At 36.7% G+C, this 16,816-nt stretch overlaps 1 protein-coding gene across 5 annotated transcripts in view; it reads left to right on the top strand.

Annotated features, from left to right (window-relative positions):
- Positions 1–16,816, top strand: part of LOC127949647 (radixin) — a 233,372-nt gene that overhangs the window by 88,138 nt on the left and 128,418 nt on the right. For 4 of the 5 annotated variants that reach the window (XR_008152403.1, XM_052547087.1, XM_052547088.1 and 1 more), the window contains one exon: positions 9,355–9,438. The exons of the other annotated variant lie outside the window; for it this stretch is intronic. Coding sequence is in view for 3 of the 4 variants with exons in the window: in XM_052547087.1 (XP_052403047.1) it covers positions 9,355–9,438 (84 nt within the window). In the remaining variant the exon portion in view is untranslated. The remainder of the gene's footprint in view (positions 1–9,354; positions 9,439–16,816) is intronic. 5 annotated transcript variants of the gene reach the window in all.

The following is a 16,816-nucleotide window of genomic DNA, read 5'->3' as shown; positions in this document are numbered from 1 at the left end:
TGCAAGTGGCCAAAATATATACGATTAAGTGGATTTAAACATTGTTTAATCATGTTGTAAAGTGAAACATCACCAGGCCTTGTTTTCGCCCTCTGTAGGTATGTTTTTTTACGTAATGTACTTAAGCTGGTAATGCTCATATTATGTATAGGTATATAACATTATGTATTTTTTTATTATTATTTAACAAAAAAGGAAAAGTGTACATTTAATCAATATTCTAGAATGTAAATGTACCCAAATTAGCCCAAAGGCTAGTTTTCATTGATAGTCCCATTACCAGATGTATTAGGCCAAGACAACTAGAGAAGGAAAAAAAAGAAGCAAAATAGAAAACACAATAACAAAATATAACTATAATATAAATAACAAATTATTCAATCTGACAAAAAAAAAGTATTAAAACAAAACAATAAAATATAAAAATTAACATATATACAACATTAATGTTCACATTGTTGGTTATGAAGAAGCCATTTCTTAAAATTATGCTTAAATTAGTAAAATGATGTGCATCCTCTAATTAATTGTGGTATTGAATTCCCCTGATTTGATCCTCGGAATGGAAAAAACAGCTTGACCAAACAAGGTTTTTCTATGTGGAATTATGCAGTCAGCTTTAGCTGCACCTAGTTTTCAAGAGATTTAAATGTAATAAAATCAACTAGAGGAGGAGGAGCTAAATTTTTCATTTCTAAACTTGATGTGATCAAATGTGATGGTTTCCCAGCTAAGTAGGTAATATGTATTTAAGATATGACAATGGTGAAATTTTTTTTTAATCAAAAATTTTAATTGCTTGTTTGTTTAATAATTAAAATGGTTTTAGAACTATAGTATTTTAATTCAACCAACTTGTCAGACAATTATTAATATGAGAAAGAATCATAGAATGAAAATATACCTTTTCAGCCTCATTTATTCAATTTTTAAGTGTTTTTCAATACAGTCATGTAATTTCTTGGTCTTGATATTTATTTGAGCAAATTATTATTACATCATCGTTAGTTTATATATAAATAGTCATACCAAAGCCTGGTTTTCACTTAAAGAGCCAGTAAGATGAAAATTCTAAGCTTCCTATCACTAGTTATAAGTCCTCTACATTAGGTTTAAATCCATCCAAGGTTAAAAAACATTGTAATTTTGTCAAAATATCATTTTAAAATTACCTCAATTCTCAGAGATCCCCCAAACGGTTCACGCAAAGCTGTTCAAAAGATTCAGTTTCCTTAAACCCCACCTTTCGTTAGCATACTGTGTTCTGATTGGTCAACTAACATAGTCAGGTTTGATTGGTTGTTCCGCACACACCTCCACGGTAAACAATGCGTTAGCATCTGTTTGGGGTGAATTATGTCTTATTCCTCTCATCGCGAAGCAAACAGTAAAATAAAAAACTTGAACAGTCTCGCTGCTTTTTCTTCTGTGTGGGTGTATTCAAGCTGCGCGCTTCAGTTTGAATCTAAATAGCGCGTTCAGCGCGGGGGCGTGGTCACGAAGGGAGACATGAAAAACAGACATCGCGTTGTTTTCATATGGATTACTTTATCACAGAATATCTGTTTTCGGCAGCACTTGTTTAGTTTCAAAGTAGACATGTCAAGCTTTCTATAGATATCTCTCTCATGTCTGTTCGTTGAGTATTCACGGAGTTACACTTCATTTTAATGACGTGTTTGTACATGACGATCAGCGCAGAGAAAGGCTGCAGACAACACACATACTGATAAGATGCTTGGGAGAAAACAGACACACAACTTCATAATCATACTTTGCGTTTATGGCCAAACGCTTTGAAAATCCCGCCTTGTACTCGCCGAGATTAGAAAAGCAGTCATCAGTGAAATGTTGTGAACACAACAAGGATTTGTTGTACTGCTCTTGTATGGTGGTAAAAATGAATTTTAGCCATTGGTTCTTCTGATCTTCATTCTTTGGCAGTGAAAATAAAACAAACTTGCCTTTATAAATTAAAAACACACTGTCTCCTCGACATGATGCGATCACACCAACCAGAGCGTCTGTGTGTGGGGGGTGGGGCAGCTCAGAGTTCCGTTTCTCTCAAGACGGTAGGCGGAGATTATTATGCAAAGTGCTCCTAGTGACGTACATAGAGATGGGCAAAAGATTTGAAATCTATAACGACTCGTTTCAGCGATTCAGATTCGACTCCTTACTTTAGAAGCTAGCCTAGCTTAGCACAAAGACTGGATGTAAATGGATAATGGTAGCATAGTAATCCCAATAAGTGACAAAATAATGCAAACATTTTCCTATTTACATGTTGTGATCTGTATAGTCACAGCGTGTACAGATAACAAGGCTATATGAGACAGAGACCATTTTTAATCGCATGAATACTGGGAACTATATTCTCACTAGGCGTAGGAGCACCGCTTGCACTTGAGCACCCGAGACGCGCCGTGGTGAGGAGCAGAGAGTTCACTCAGAGTTGGAGTAATAGAGTCAGCAATTAAAGAATTATTACAGGCATTGATATATTTGAAATGCAATTTATTACAGCTGAACAAATATATTTCCAGCAGTAAGAAGGAAAAGAAGGATTGTCCCTTTGGTCTGATATATACACACGTATGTATGTGCATTTATATATATATAAATATAAAGAAATGTACGTTATATAAACCACTTTTTTTTGGATGTAATTAATAGATTTGACAGACTTACATTAAATGTTACCTATGCATGAACCACATCTACTGCATTATCAGTGTTATGCATATTGCATACCACCTGTTACAGTAATAAACGGCAAAATTGATCAATTCTGTATCTCTTTATTTGTGCATCATAACACACTGATGTTAATTTGTACAGTTTACAATAACGCATATAAAAAAGTAAAGGGGCAGTGTAACTCACTCGTTGACGTGGGAAATTTGTAGGTTCTGCACCCATCCATTTGTAAATTGCAGGTGAGACTCGAGAGATTTATCATTTTTAATGATATTAAAGGGTGTACGCTCTGACACTACTAACAAGGTAAGAAAACACATTGGGGAAGGTTACGAGCGGCAGCTCTTTAAGACCATCCGACCACTCTTTGTGTTCGTGCAGATTGAGTTCGTTGATTGTCTTGATTTTTTTCTAAATACTGAATCTTTGCTTCCTTGTTGAGTTTTTCTTTATATGTAATCTTACACTTGATCTGTGTGTCATGTCATTTTCACCTTTACTTTTACTGATAAGCGTGTCCCCAAAAATGGCCGCGACTACCCAGAATGCAATGCGCAGTGACGTAGTTTCCCAAGCTCTGTACTGGAAATGCAGAGCTACATGTGTGAGGCACAGATAGCAGGAAGCGATCAGCCGTCGGTGTACTGACGCACAAATAAGAGTCCCTTTCCTGCGCGCACTAAAGCTGCGCGAGCTTACTGTTACCGGTCTGAGCCCTATCTTACACTTGATCTGTGTGTCATGTCATTTTCACCTTTACTTTTACTGATAAGCGTGTCCCCAAAAATGGCCGCGACTACCCAGAATGCAATGTGCAGTGACGTAGTTTCCCAAGCTCTGTACTGGAAATGCAGAGCTACATGTGTGAGGCACAGATAGCAGGAAGCGATCAGCCGTTGGTGTACTGACGCACAAATAAGAGTCCCTTTCCTGCGCGCACTAAAGCTGCGCGAGCTTACTGTTACCGGTCTGAGCCCTGAACACGAGTAGACCATGCGTGTGTTCAGATCAACTTCTCACGTGTTGGATGCGAAACGAAACAGACTAAACCGGGTTTTTTTTTTTTTTTTTGTAAAGTGGAACTTGCATAGACGTTTGAAAAGCCAGAAGTAAACGACAGTTCTGTATAGGATGATTATTTTTTATTTTACCTTAAAATTACATCGACTTAATTTGATTTAAAAATCACCTGCTGTAGCACACTGAGAAAAAGTGTTTAATTCATCCAATTAAAAAAATTTGGGGTAATGATTCACATCTATATTTTTTACTTGAGAGAATAGTTATTCATTTTCATTGGCTCAAGTGAAAAAAAATATAGATGTGAATCATTACCCTATTTTTTTTATTATTGGATGAATGAAAACACTTTGCATTTTGGAATAATCTATTTATATAGCATACTTTTATTTAGTCTGTAAATAAAGAAACTGGTAAATACTTTTTTTAATTATTTAAAACCAAATTTAAAAACTAAAATACTGAATGCTGATCAAGAAACATCTTATTGAATGTGTGTTGATTGTGTTGTTTGGACTGTGCAGTTATTGCCTTTAATTTCACATGGTTACAGTTAATCTTTAAATTTAAGGCCAGTTCTCTGTAGTTTTAGCCCAATTCAAAAACAAAAGCTAAATGCTGATGTCTGTAACATCTATGTTTGTATTGAATGTAGGCTACTTATTGTGCAGTTACTGCTGTTAATTTCAGATGGTTGCAGTTATTGTTTTCAATAGCCAAAAGCCAGTTTGGCCTATTAAATAGCAAATAAACATCTTGTTTATGCACGCTTTCCTTCTTTCTTGTTTGTTGCTTAAAAAAATAATAATCGGAAATCGGTATCGGAATCGGCCATTTTGTTTGTAAAAAAATCGGTATCGGAATCGGCCATGAAAAATCATGATCGGTGCATCCCTACTACTAAGGTTATATTGCATGGCACTGTTAAAGTATGGCTAATGTTAGTCATCTCAAAACATAACGGAACACTCACCGCAGCAACAGGTAATCCAATTTGTCCTGTCTTTATTATCGATGGGATGGCTGTATCCTTTAGCACACGTTTCATGGTCCGTGTGGCAACTTGCATTTTTTCAAAATAGTCGTCTACAGTAAAATGTTCAGAGCAAACGAAATACTTTGTGATGGTGTTTACAGGTGTGTTTTGGAACTATACCCAGAACAAGTAGCCATCGATTCATCAGGTCAGCGTTTTTGGTTGGAATTCTATGAAACATCATAGTATTACCTGGTCTCTGTTTATTGTCGCAGCTCTTTACTATACAGCGAACACCCCGATTGTAAACTATAAATTTACTATATAGTAATTGCTGACTCTATTACTCCAACTCTGAGCGAACTCTCTGCTCCTCACCAAGGCGCTTCCAAGTAGCCACTAAGTAACGTTAGCTGTGTTCCTACGCCTAGTGAGAATATAGTTCCCAGTATTTATACGATTAAAAATGGTCTCTGTCCTTGTTATTTGTACACGCTGTGACTATACAGATCACAACATGTAAATAGGAAAATGTTTGCATTATTTTGTCACTTATTGGGATTACTATGCTACCATTATCCATTTACATTCAGTCTTTGTGCTAAGCTAGGCTAGAGGTGGGTGTGTCAAATAACACTTACAGAACGCACAGAAATGAAAAAGGTATGTATGGACTTATGTAACTCTCGGGGATACTGTGAATAAGCTAAAGTCCCAAAAAGTCGGAGTGTTCCTTTAAAGTTGTCATAGTCATTGTATCCAGTGCATGCGCTGAACCCCCCCCCCCCACCCCCCCAAAAAAAGTTCAGGCTCAGGTTTGTTTTTTGCTTTATCCCCTGCATACAGCACAATGACATAATGTTGGGGATGTCTTTAAATTACAATAAAGGAAAAATCATAACTTTTGTATTCTTTTTAAAGAACTCCAAAAGTTGCGCTTGAACTATTTTGCATGACATTACGGAAACTTGTGGGGCTGCAACAACTAATCAATAAAATCGATTATCAATAATGAAAATCATAGACAACAATTCTCTTTATCGATTAGTCAGGTCTGCCCACAGTGCGTGTACAACTGCAGCCGGTCACATCAAATTACAGCACTGAATAACGCATTTCTATAGACAAAATGCATTTACAAATATTGGAGGAAACTGAATGAGCTCCTGCAGAAAAAGTATGTGATCCAAGCTGCCCAAAAAGATAAATCTTTACTTTAAGCTTCAAGCTTATGCATTAGTGTAATGGCTTGCCTGTCAGGCACTTTTACAAATACGTGTGTGTGTCCTCGGAGCAACAAACTTTCAGTTAACGGTCATATCCTTATCTGTAAATGTCACAAATTCACGCAAGCCTTTCCATTTTTGCATAAAGGCCCGCCCTGATAGTCTGTGTTAAGTTATAATATTTACTGGAAGAGCACCGGCATGGCAGGTGCATGCGTTAAACAGATGGAACACAGAGAGGAGAGTAGAAGCAGTAGTAAGCTATTTTTAATGCTATAATATAATTATTGCTGTTTTCTGTAAAAGAAAGGCAGAAAAAAAATTGTCCAGTGTTTTATGGTGTTTTTTTTTTCAGATACCCAATTAGTCAAAAAGTACATAAACAATGCCAGCAAGCATGCAAGCCTGTTATCAAAGGCAAAGGACGCCATTTTTTTATTATGTGAATAAATATTTAGTTGTTTCAGTTTATTTGTCCAAAACATTTTTTGACAGATTCCTAAAATGTGTTTTTTTCTATGATGACAGGTGGTCTAATAAATTTATAAACACTGTATGTTTTAATAGCATTCAGTTGGCACATTTAGGGAAATTGGGCAGAATGTGGGATAGATTGTTTTTGTCATTTAAATTAAAATAACGAAAAATAATCTGCCAACTAATCGATTACCTAAATAATCCTCCCCTGGGGAGGTGCAATGACTGATCTAGCATGAGAAATAAGCTTTTTATAACATTAATTGATCAATATATACAATGTTTATGACACAGTTGTTGTCAGATTTATTTGGAGATTTCAAATAGGAAATTTAAACATAAGAGATAGGAGTTGCACTTGCATGCCCGAGAGGCGTTTCAAAGATGGCCACCGAGTGACATGACTTATCTTAAAAGGACTTTGGTATTACTTAACTGAAAATCTGAATACAACAGCCTCTGCAGCATCAGATACAAGTAATTCATATAGTCTATAATAGTGGTCCTGTTTTCCACCCATCTTGTCCTGTTTTTTTGACTTTTGCTGTTACATGACCACCATTCAAGAGAGTGAAATAGCTGTTGTAAATAGCGCGAGTGGGAGATCAGCTCTTGTTCCTGCTGTGAATTATTCAGCTCCATTCAGCTGAACATGCAGTTCACCTCCTAAACTCTCAAAGCCTGCTAAATGCATCTGTATGCTCAGGCCAGTGTGAGCCTGTTATTGTAACTCCATTTTGATTTTCTTTTAATTTAAGGAGATTTAAAAGCTGCAGTTTACATGCTTATATAATTTACATACAGTATTTGCCTTTTGTGATTCATACTTGATTTGTGATTTATACTTGATTTTATACTTGGCACTACACTTGATTTGTTTTGACATGCAAGAGGTTGTTGGACATGCCCCCCCCCCCCCCCAATGTTTGTCAAATTTCAGAATTTGATTCATACATATATCAGGAACAGTACTTGCCAAATTTTCATAAGAAAAAAACGAAAAACATTCCCTCAACTAATGCTGTAAAATATACATAAGTCATTTGGTACTATATTACTATGATATTGAAGGTTAAAATTGACTGATTTGAAATATATACAACTGCTAAAATAACACTTAATGAAGTTTTTTAAATAATAAATTTGCAATTATATAATAATATTTCTACTTCTTTTATTATTATAATATTTTTAAATATACACATTCAAATTGTGGCTATAATAAGTTTTATTTATTCAAACATAAATAAAAAATTGGACAACAGTAAAAATTATAATGAATAATTTATATGGTGCATATATTAAGCAAAATGCCCCTCTCTACAGTTTATTTTTTTTGCTGACTAATGAGTTTATGGTCACCGCATATGTTTTTTTCTGAGGTAAATGTGACCTTACATGACATATTGTTTACAAGCCATTATATTGATGTCTTTGCATGGCTGAAACACTGATTGAGCGATTACATGAGACATAATATTGATTGTAAAGTTGTACCTTTTTTAATTTATCTTCGGATATTTAGTCATGTTTATTTTGTGCTGAAACTTGTATTAACAAGTTTGATGCGCTTTTCAAGTATTTTTCACAAATAAATAAATATTTCATAAAAAATACAATTTAAAAGGAAGTAAACACTTTAACCAACAGGGCACTTAGTATTCTGGGAACTTTGTGTGCATTGGGAATCATATTTTTCAAATACAGCCAGGGCAACACTCATTTTACATACAGCACAGTGTGAAAATGACATGAATATGACAATGGGCAAGTGCATAATGTGCAGTATAATTTCAAGTCACGAGTTTAAAGTTTTAATACTATAAAGATTTAAGATATGCAACTTTTATTTATTTTTTAGGAGTTAGGGAGACAATTGTCACACTGCCATTATGGTACTTGGCATTGGTGTGAGGTTCTTCTTATTAAACATAGCATTGGCTTTGGATTAATCTGTCCATAAGAGCATCATACAGTATATTCTTGACTCAGCTTGGGAATCCCATGGTCTCTGGCAGGCACTCATTGTTAAATAAAGATACGTATGCCAATGTTATTTTGTTTCATACTATGTGTATCATTGCCTATTGTAAAGAAGGAAAGAGATTCAAGGATTTTCTTTCTGGCATAGCTGGCAGTTGGCATGTAGGCAGTTTTTTTGTTTGGTGCATGAAATGCATAGCAAGGCAGCTAAGGAATGATGTCTGTATTCATGGTATAGTATGTGATGCGTCCTAGAGCTTTCATTAGAAATTAATGACAGTGGAGATGAGAGGGGAGAAAGGAAGGCCAAGCTGCGGTATATGGCAGGCAGAGCCTCTGAAAACTCTGCTGTAACTCAATCCCAGCAGGATGGCTCATTGGATCACCTTTCTCTTTTGTGTGTGTGTTTGTATGAGGTGAAGAGAATGATAGATACTAAAATTTATTGTCATCACAGTTAATCAGGAAAAAATATATATCTAAAAAAAAATTTAAAATACTGTTGCTACAATATTACAAACAATGATAAGTATGAATTAGGACTGTTAAGTAAAATAAAAGCATACTAGTGTCGTTGCTTATTGCGGTAATAGAAAATGTGTGTGTGTGTGTGTGTATTTGTATTTAATTATTTTAAGATAATGGAATCTTAATGGCTAAGAGAATCTTCCAAGAGTGTGATATTTTACCAGTGGCAGTATTCTAATAAGTCTTAATTGGTCAGTAATCAGTTTAAAATTAAAATGAACAATCAGGATGCTTTATAATGTGTGTGTATATATATATATATATATATATATATATATATATATATATATATATATATATATATATATATATATATATATATTCTGTATATATATATATATATATATATATATATATATATATATATATATATATATATATATATATATATATATATATATATATATATTCTGTATATCTTTTTTTTTTTTTTCTTGTTTACAGATTAATGTGCGTGTGACTACTATGGATGCGGAGCTGGAATTTGCCATTCAACCCAACACCACTGGCAAACAGCTCTTTGATCAGGTTAGTGTCTACATTTAAATTCCACTGTTTTGAGATTAATACTAATTTACAAAGCCAGGACAGTATATTTGTTAATATTTGTTTAATACAGGAACCAACGCTAAGGATAAAAAAAAAATTGTTGCTTTTATCATTGTTTTTGGTCTGTTATCTTTTACTCTAATAAATAAGCTTATATGACACCAATATTTTAGATACCAGTTCAATTTTACAATTCCCCATTTCAGTTTCAATACCACAGCAAGAATCAGTAGCCAAAAATAAACATAAATATAAAGTGTAAACATTATTAAAGACAAGTGACAGCCAGTAAATAAGAACAAATTACCAAATTACAAGTAATAGCACAATTAAATATAGGCCTATAGAACAAAAATAGAAATTAAATGATGCCTTAGGTAGGGCTGTGACGGTGGCTGATTTTTACCACCGCGGTAATCATGGACCAACTATTATATATTTTATATAATATATAAATTATACATATATAAATTATATTATTTATTTATATATATATATATATATATATATATATATATATATATATATATATATATATATATATATATATATATATATATATATATATATATATATATATACAGTACAGACCAAAAGTTTGGACACACCTTCTCATTCAAAGAGTTTTCTTTATTTTCATGACTATGAAAATTGTAGATTCACACTGAAGGCATTAAAACTATGAATTAACACATGTGGAATTATATATGGAATTATATACATAACAAAAAAGTGTGAAGCAACTGTAAATGTCACATTCTAGGTTCTTCAAAGTAGCCACCTTTTGCTTTGATTACTGCTTTGCATACACTTGGCATTCTCTTGATGAGCTTCAAGAGGTAGTCACCTGAAATGGTCTTCCAACAGTCTTGAAGGAGTTCCCCGAGAGATGCTTAGCACTTGTTGGCCCTATTACCTTCTGTCTGCGGTCCAGCTTACCCCTAAACCATCTCGATTGGGTTCAGGTCTGGTGACTGTGGAGGCCAGGTCATCTGGCACAGCACCCCATCACTCTCCTTCTTGTTTTAATAGCCCTTGATGCCTTCAGTGTGACCTTACAATTTTCATAGTCATGAAAATAAAGAAAACTCTTTGAATGAGAAGGTCTGTCCAAACTTTTGGTCTGTACTATATATATCCGTGCCAAAATTTGCTCGTTAACGAAGGCAATAATTTTTTTCCAGTTTAACATATTCAAATTATTGTACGTAGGGGCGGGAATGGCCACCCACTCACAACTGCTGCTTCTTTCACTTTTTCTAATGACAAGAAGTGAATTTATTCAGTCGCAGAATGACTGAACAGGAAACGTTTCAGACACGCGCTCCACTTCACTTTATTGTCAGCTGCAAGTTAAGTGAGCGCGGCCGGTCCTCTGCTCAAAGGCGGTGCAAGCTTCCTTTGTCCTTTCATATCAAACTGCGAAATAAACTGTGCAAGCAGTGCATGGTCAGTTAATTCATGGAAATTACCAAAATAGGTAATGACTAAAACTGTGCATGCATGTAATATATTTTATATATATTATATACAGGATATATTTATATGTATGCACGTCTACAAATCAGCCCAGCACTGTCTCACAAATCTAACACATCCTATTTAACTCGTCAGTTCGTGTTTATTTGAGCATTTCTGTCAGTGAACGCCGTCTGCAAAACACTGAAATAAATATCAAAGAAATAATGCAGTTAAACAAGAAAGTAGCCTAAATAAGAAAGTTAAAGGGGGGGTGAAATGCTCGTTTTCACTCAATATCCTGTTAATCTTGAGTACATTTAGAGTAGTACTGCATCCTTCATAAATCCAAAAAGTCTTTAGTTTTGTTATATTCATAAGAGAAAGATAGTCTGTACCGATTTTTCCCGGAAAAACACAACCGACTGGAGGCGTGACGTGTGGGCGGAGCCAAAGAATCACGAGCGCGAGTAGGCTTTTGCGTTGAGAGCATGTGGAAGCTGTGACATTACCGTGAGGGAAAACCCATCATCCAAAACAAACCATGGCTTACAGTCAGATTCAGCCGTTTATTTATGATCCAGAATCAGATCCAGAGGCTGAAACTGAACGAAAGCAGCAGCAGCAACGACTCGCTCCGAGCGGGGCTCGAACCCGGGTTTCTGGCATGGGAGGGGACGCACTAATAAGGAGGCAGAGATGTTTGAAGCAGTTTTACTCACCGCCTGCGGTTCCAACACACGATCGTGAGTGACCCTTTTTCCTTGGGATTGCATCATCCTTAAGAAATAAACGATACGCAAATCCGTCGTCAAACTGGGCCTTGTGAACAAGCATCTTCGAAATAATAATAATAATAATAATATATTTATTTATTTTGTATAGCGCCTTTAAAAGTAGCTTTCTCAAAGCACTTTACATACAAGCATAACTCCAAATGAATAAACACAATGTAAGTACAAGAAAATAAACGCATAAAATCAAGTTCATGTAAAAGCAATCCTAAAATAAAATGTTTTAAGAAGAGACAGAATGCTCGGTCACCCCACGTATGAAGCCGTGTCTTCGGAACAACCAATAGACCACTCTGAGAGGAGCGCAGATTGCGACGTGGTGTGTAGGGGATTAATAAGTCAGTCAAATACTCAGGTGCCAGATTGTGCAGAGATTTATAGGCCAGCATAAGGATTTTAAAATCAATACGGTACCTAACAGGTAGCCAGTGCAGGGACTCCAAGACTGGAGTTTTATGGTCCCTGGTCTTGACCCCAGATAGTACTCTAGCAGCTGAATTTTGAAGATATTGCAATTTATCCAGTGATGATTTAGCTACCCCAGCTAGAAGACCATTGCAGTAGTCAATGCGCGAAAAGACAAAAGAGTTAATCAACTTCTCAGCTACCGAAAAGGATAACATAGGACGTAGCCGGGCTATATTTCTGAGGTGATAAAACGATGTCTTAACTGTATTCTGGACAAAAGGCTCAAATGACAGTGTTGCGTCAAATATGACACCCAAATTCTTTAATTTGGACTTAAACTCCAGTGCAACGCCATCAACAGACAGAGTAGGAGACCCAACCTTTCGCAGTTGATGTGGAGATCCAAGGAGCTTGACTTCTGTTTTTGAGCCGTTTAGAGACAGAAAATTATTGGACATCCAAATCTTTATCTCAGCAATACAGTTAGAAAGATGCCCAACGTTCACTTGCTGACCCGGTCTAGTATGGATATAAATCTGTGTATCATCAGCATAAAAGTGATAGTTAAGGTTTAGAGATTGTAGTAATTGACCAAGTGGAAAGATGTACATACTAAAGAGTAGAGGACCCAAGACTGAACCTTGTGGAACACCCGTATGAACAGAACCAACCTTGGACCTATAACCACCCATAAAAACAAATTGGCTACGGTCAGTGAAATAGGACTTGAACCAGTCAAGAACAGTCTCTGACAAGCCAAATACATGTTCGAGGCGATTAAGTAGTAGGGCATGGTCAATAGTGTCGAAGGCTGAACTGAGATTCAAGAGAATGAGAATGGACGTGGAGCCGGAGTCGGAGGCAATTAGTAAGTCATTAGCGACTTTCACCAACGCAGTCTCAGTGCTGTGTAATTTTCAAAAACCTGATTGATGTTGCTCAAATAGTTTATTTTCAATTAAGTGTTTGTTTAATTGAGCTGCAACCACACCCTCCAAGATTTTAGACAGAAATGATAGATTTGAGATTGGGCGATAATTTGACAGATTTTTCACATCAGAGTTTTGCTTTTTTAAAACAGGAGTAACCGCAGCAGTTTTAAGTGCTGCTGGCACCTCCCCCACATGATGTTGACAAAGAGTCATTTATTATAGCAAGAACTGAGGGACATAAAGGACCAAAACAGGATTTAAACAGGCTACCAGGCATGGGATCAAGTATGCAAGTGGTAGCTTTCATACCAGAAACCTGGTTGCAGAGCATCTCAGGTTGTAATAAAGTAAATTTGGATAAAGGAATGCCAGAGAACCTAGGAGTATTAACTGGTAGATCTGCAGACTGCAAGGAATGGATATTTGTGAAATTTTTTCACTGAAAAGATTTGAGAAACTCATTACACAGCCCATCAGATAAAGTCATAGAACTGACACCATCTGCTTTAAGCAGACTGTTAATTGTATGAAAGAGCTTCCTGGGATTGCTTTGATTATTATCAATAATGTTTGAGAAATAGGCAGATCTTGCAGTTTCAATGGCTACTCTGTAGTTTGACAAGCAATCTTTCCATGCCTGGTGGAACACATTTAAACCAGAGTGACGCCATTTTCGCTCTAATTTCCGACACACAGCCTTCTGTATACGCAAGTCACCATTATACCAGGGGGCTGACTGTGCAAATGAAACATTACGTGTTTTTATGGGTGCAAAGATGTCCAAGTTGGCTGTAAGGACATTATTGAATGCTAAAATTTTATCTTCAAGAGGAGCAGAAGACATGTCAACTAAAGAAGAGACAATCGAGTTTGCAAAGGTAGCATGATCAGTTGATTGCCATTTACGGAAAGAAATAGTTCGTGAAGTCTCTCTACTAGACTGAAATGTCTCAATATTAAAAAAGATAGCTAGATGATCAGAAAGTCCAGCATCCACAACAGAGAGATTAGAAAGAGAGGAGTCATTTGCAATAATTAAATCTAACGTGTGTCCTTTACAGTGAGTGGGGACATTTACAAACTGAGAAAAATTAAAACAGTCCAAGAGTGATAGAAAATCCTTGGCCAAGAGACAGGCTTTCTGATCTACATGCAAGTTAAAATCACCCAGAATCAAAATTCTCTTAAATCTGACAGACAATATAGAAAGAAGATCAGCAAACTCAGACAGAAAGTCCTTATTCAGTTTAGGAGGTCAGTAGATAGTGACCATGGCAGAATGGAGAGCAGAGTGAGTATCCGACACATTTAAAACAAGACATTCAAAAGTTTTAAAAGGAGGAACGGACACAGGGTGAATCTTGTATTGCAGTTTGTAAAGAACTATAATACCACCACCTCTACCTGTAGTTCGTGAAACGTCAATGAGTCCAAAGCCCGCTGGAGTCAGCTGATTAAAAATAAAACCATCGTCCTGTTTGTGCCATGTTTCCGTGATGAAAAACAAGTCCAGCTTATTGTCCATGATAAAATCCGCCAGTAATAGAGCTTTGTTGTTCACTGAGCGCGCGTTCAGTAACGCGGCTTTTAAAGGGCTTGTAGACGGCGCATCACAGAACTGCCGCTCATACGGCAGAGCAGAAAAGTTAGTAAGATCAACCCCGGAGGATGACAGTCTTGTAGTCCTTCGTCGGCAGTTCAAAACTGGGATGGAAGATGACGAGGAAGAGATGTAGCTTCGTCCTGTGCTCCGATGAATATACCGCTTGGGCCGCAGTAATCCAGCCCTGTCACAGCGGTCGTAGGTGTCCCCCGACAGATAGTAATTCCGCTTCAAGGATAAGAGCTGGCGAGAGGTGTACTGTAAGGCCATGTTCATTAAAGCCTCGTCTGCATCAGCTCCCAATAAGCCTATCTGTGAGTCCACAGAGCCGATAGAAAGTAACCAGGCCAACACCAAGAAAAACAATTTCCCAACAAACATGAAGAAAGCACGCTGCATCCCAGCGGAGAAAGAGAGAGAGAGAGGAGCGGCAGCCAGAACGCGCCAGCGTACCCTACTCACCCGGATGCTGAAATGCAGGGAACAATCAAAAACACTTGCACAACTCCGTTGATGCTCTGTAAAAATAAACTCCATCCATTGGTCCCTTAATGCTGTTTTTTTTTTTTTTTTTGGTAATCTGTGCATGGTTGTCTTGCCCTGGCAACCAAAAACACACTTCTTTTGTGACTTTTCGCGACGCTCTCGCTCTGATCAGTGAATCGCTCTGATCAGTGAAATGTCTGTGCTGCTCAGCCTCGCTATACGGGAGCGCGTGCTCTTCCGGCAGAAGTGCGTCAGGACCCATATAAGGAAATTCCGCTCCATCTAACGTCACACAGAGCCATACTCGGAAAAAAAACTTTCCGAAACTTGTGACAAACCGGAAGGAGTATTTTGGGAACAAAAATACTCCTTCAAATGTACAACTTAATTTTTTAAACTTTGTCCATGTTTAGCATGGGAATCTAACTCTTTAACAGTGTAAAAAACTCAGTATGCATGAAATAGCATTTCACCCCCCCCTTTAAATACACCCTGTCTAACGGACACGAGCGATCCAGCGCGACAAAATACTCATTATAATCAGTGATGCTACACTGGATGCAGCACAACACGACATGATAAATCCCCCATCCGTACTGTGAGGTAGGCTACTGACACAGAGTTCAAATGTCTCTTTGAAATAGGAATCATTGCCATATTTCTTGTTACCATCTTTTATTTATCGCTGTCTCATTTGTATTTGGCCAGTTTGGTGAAAGCCTCACCAAACCTGACCAGCCAGCATTTGCGATCACTTGATCATTTGTGAGAACTTGTGCAAACGTTGATGGGTGACATGAATGCAGATGACTCCAGATCGGTGATGTGGTATTTGCTTTCCCAACAAGATCCATCGGCCAACAATAAATTAATTTGTTGAATGCAACTGATTTTTCTGCGCTCAAATCTTACAATCTAAAGGAAATGCTGTGTTTGAGGTAATTTGTTAATTACCATAGACTTAGAATTTGCAACTATTACAGTTATATACAAAACTTAGTATTATGCTTGCTATAGAGTTTGTGACGTCACGTGCACTGCCGCCGGTGACAGTAGACAGCCGCGGTAGCAACTGACCACTGCTGACCACGATCACAGCAACCGTCACAGCCCTAGCTTTAGGTTTTTATATTCGTAGACTTTCTGGTACAGAAATTGAAAAAACACATATAAAGCAATATTTGCATATTCTTCACTCTGTGTTGCACCTTGATTTTTCATAGACATTTGAAATTAGAGGCAACCACTGCATTTTAATCATTAATTGAAAAAAAGTGCAATGTTTGATTTATGTTAGACTGAATTAGGGCCAAGCAAAAAAATTTTTTTCGAGTTATATATTTTTTTTAATAATTTTGATTTGATATCTATTCTCAAAAGCAGCAAATCTATCTTTTCCGGTATTTATTTCAGCAAACATTTAAAACGAGCTGATTAATATGGATCTTTTCATTAGTCTTCTCCACAAGATGTAACCCTCTTTTTTACCTCGCTCGATGTTACAACAGAAGCCTTGTCAGAAACCCTGCATTCAGTGCTTATTATTGTGGAGATACTGTTGACAAGAACCAAGAACAAAGCAATATGTGTGATTTGCAATGCTCAGGTGAAATGCAATAGTAATACTACAAATCTGCAGAAGCATTTGACATCACGCATAGAGCATAGGCGCAGGA

The sequence above is a fragment of the Carassius gibelio genome, chromosome B1 (genome assembly GCF_023724105.1).
Source record: "Carassius gibelio isolate Cgi1373 ecotype wild population from Czech Republic chromosome B1, carGib1.2-hapl.c, whole genome shotgun sequence".
Taxonomy (NCBI): domain Eukaryota; kingdom Metazoa; phylum Chordata; class Actinopteri; order Cypriniformes; family Cyprinidae; genus Carassius; species Carassius gibelio.
The sequence above is the reverse complement of the archived record's forward strand: the minus strand, read 5'-3'. Positions and strand labels throughout refer to the sequence as shown.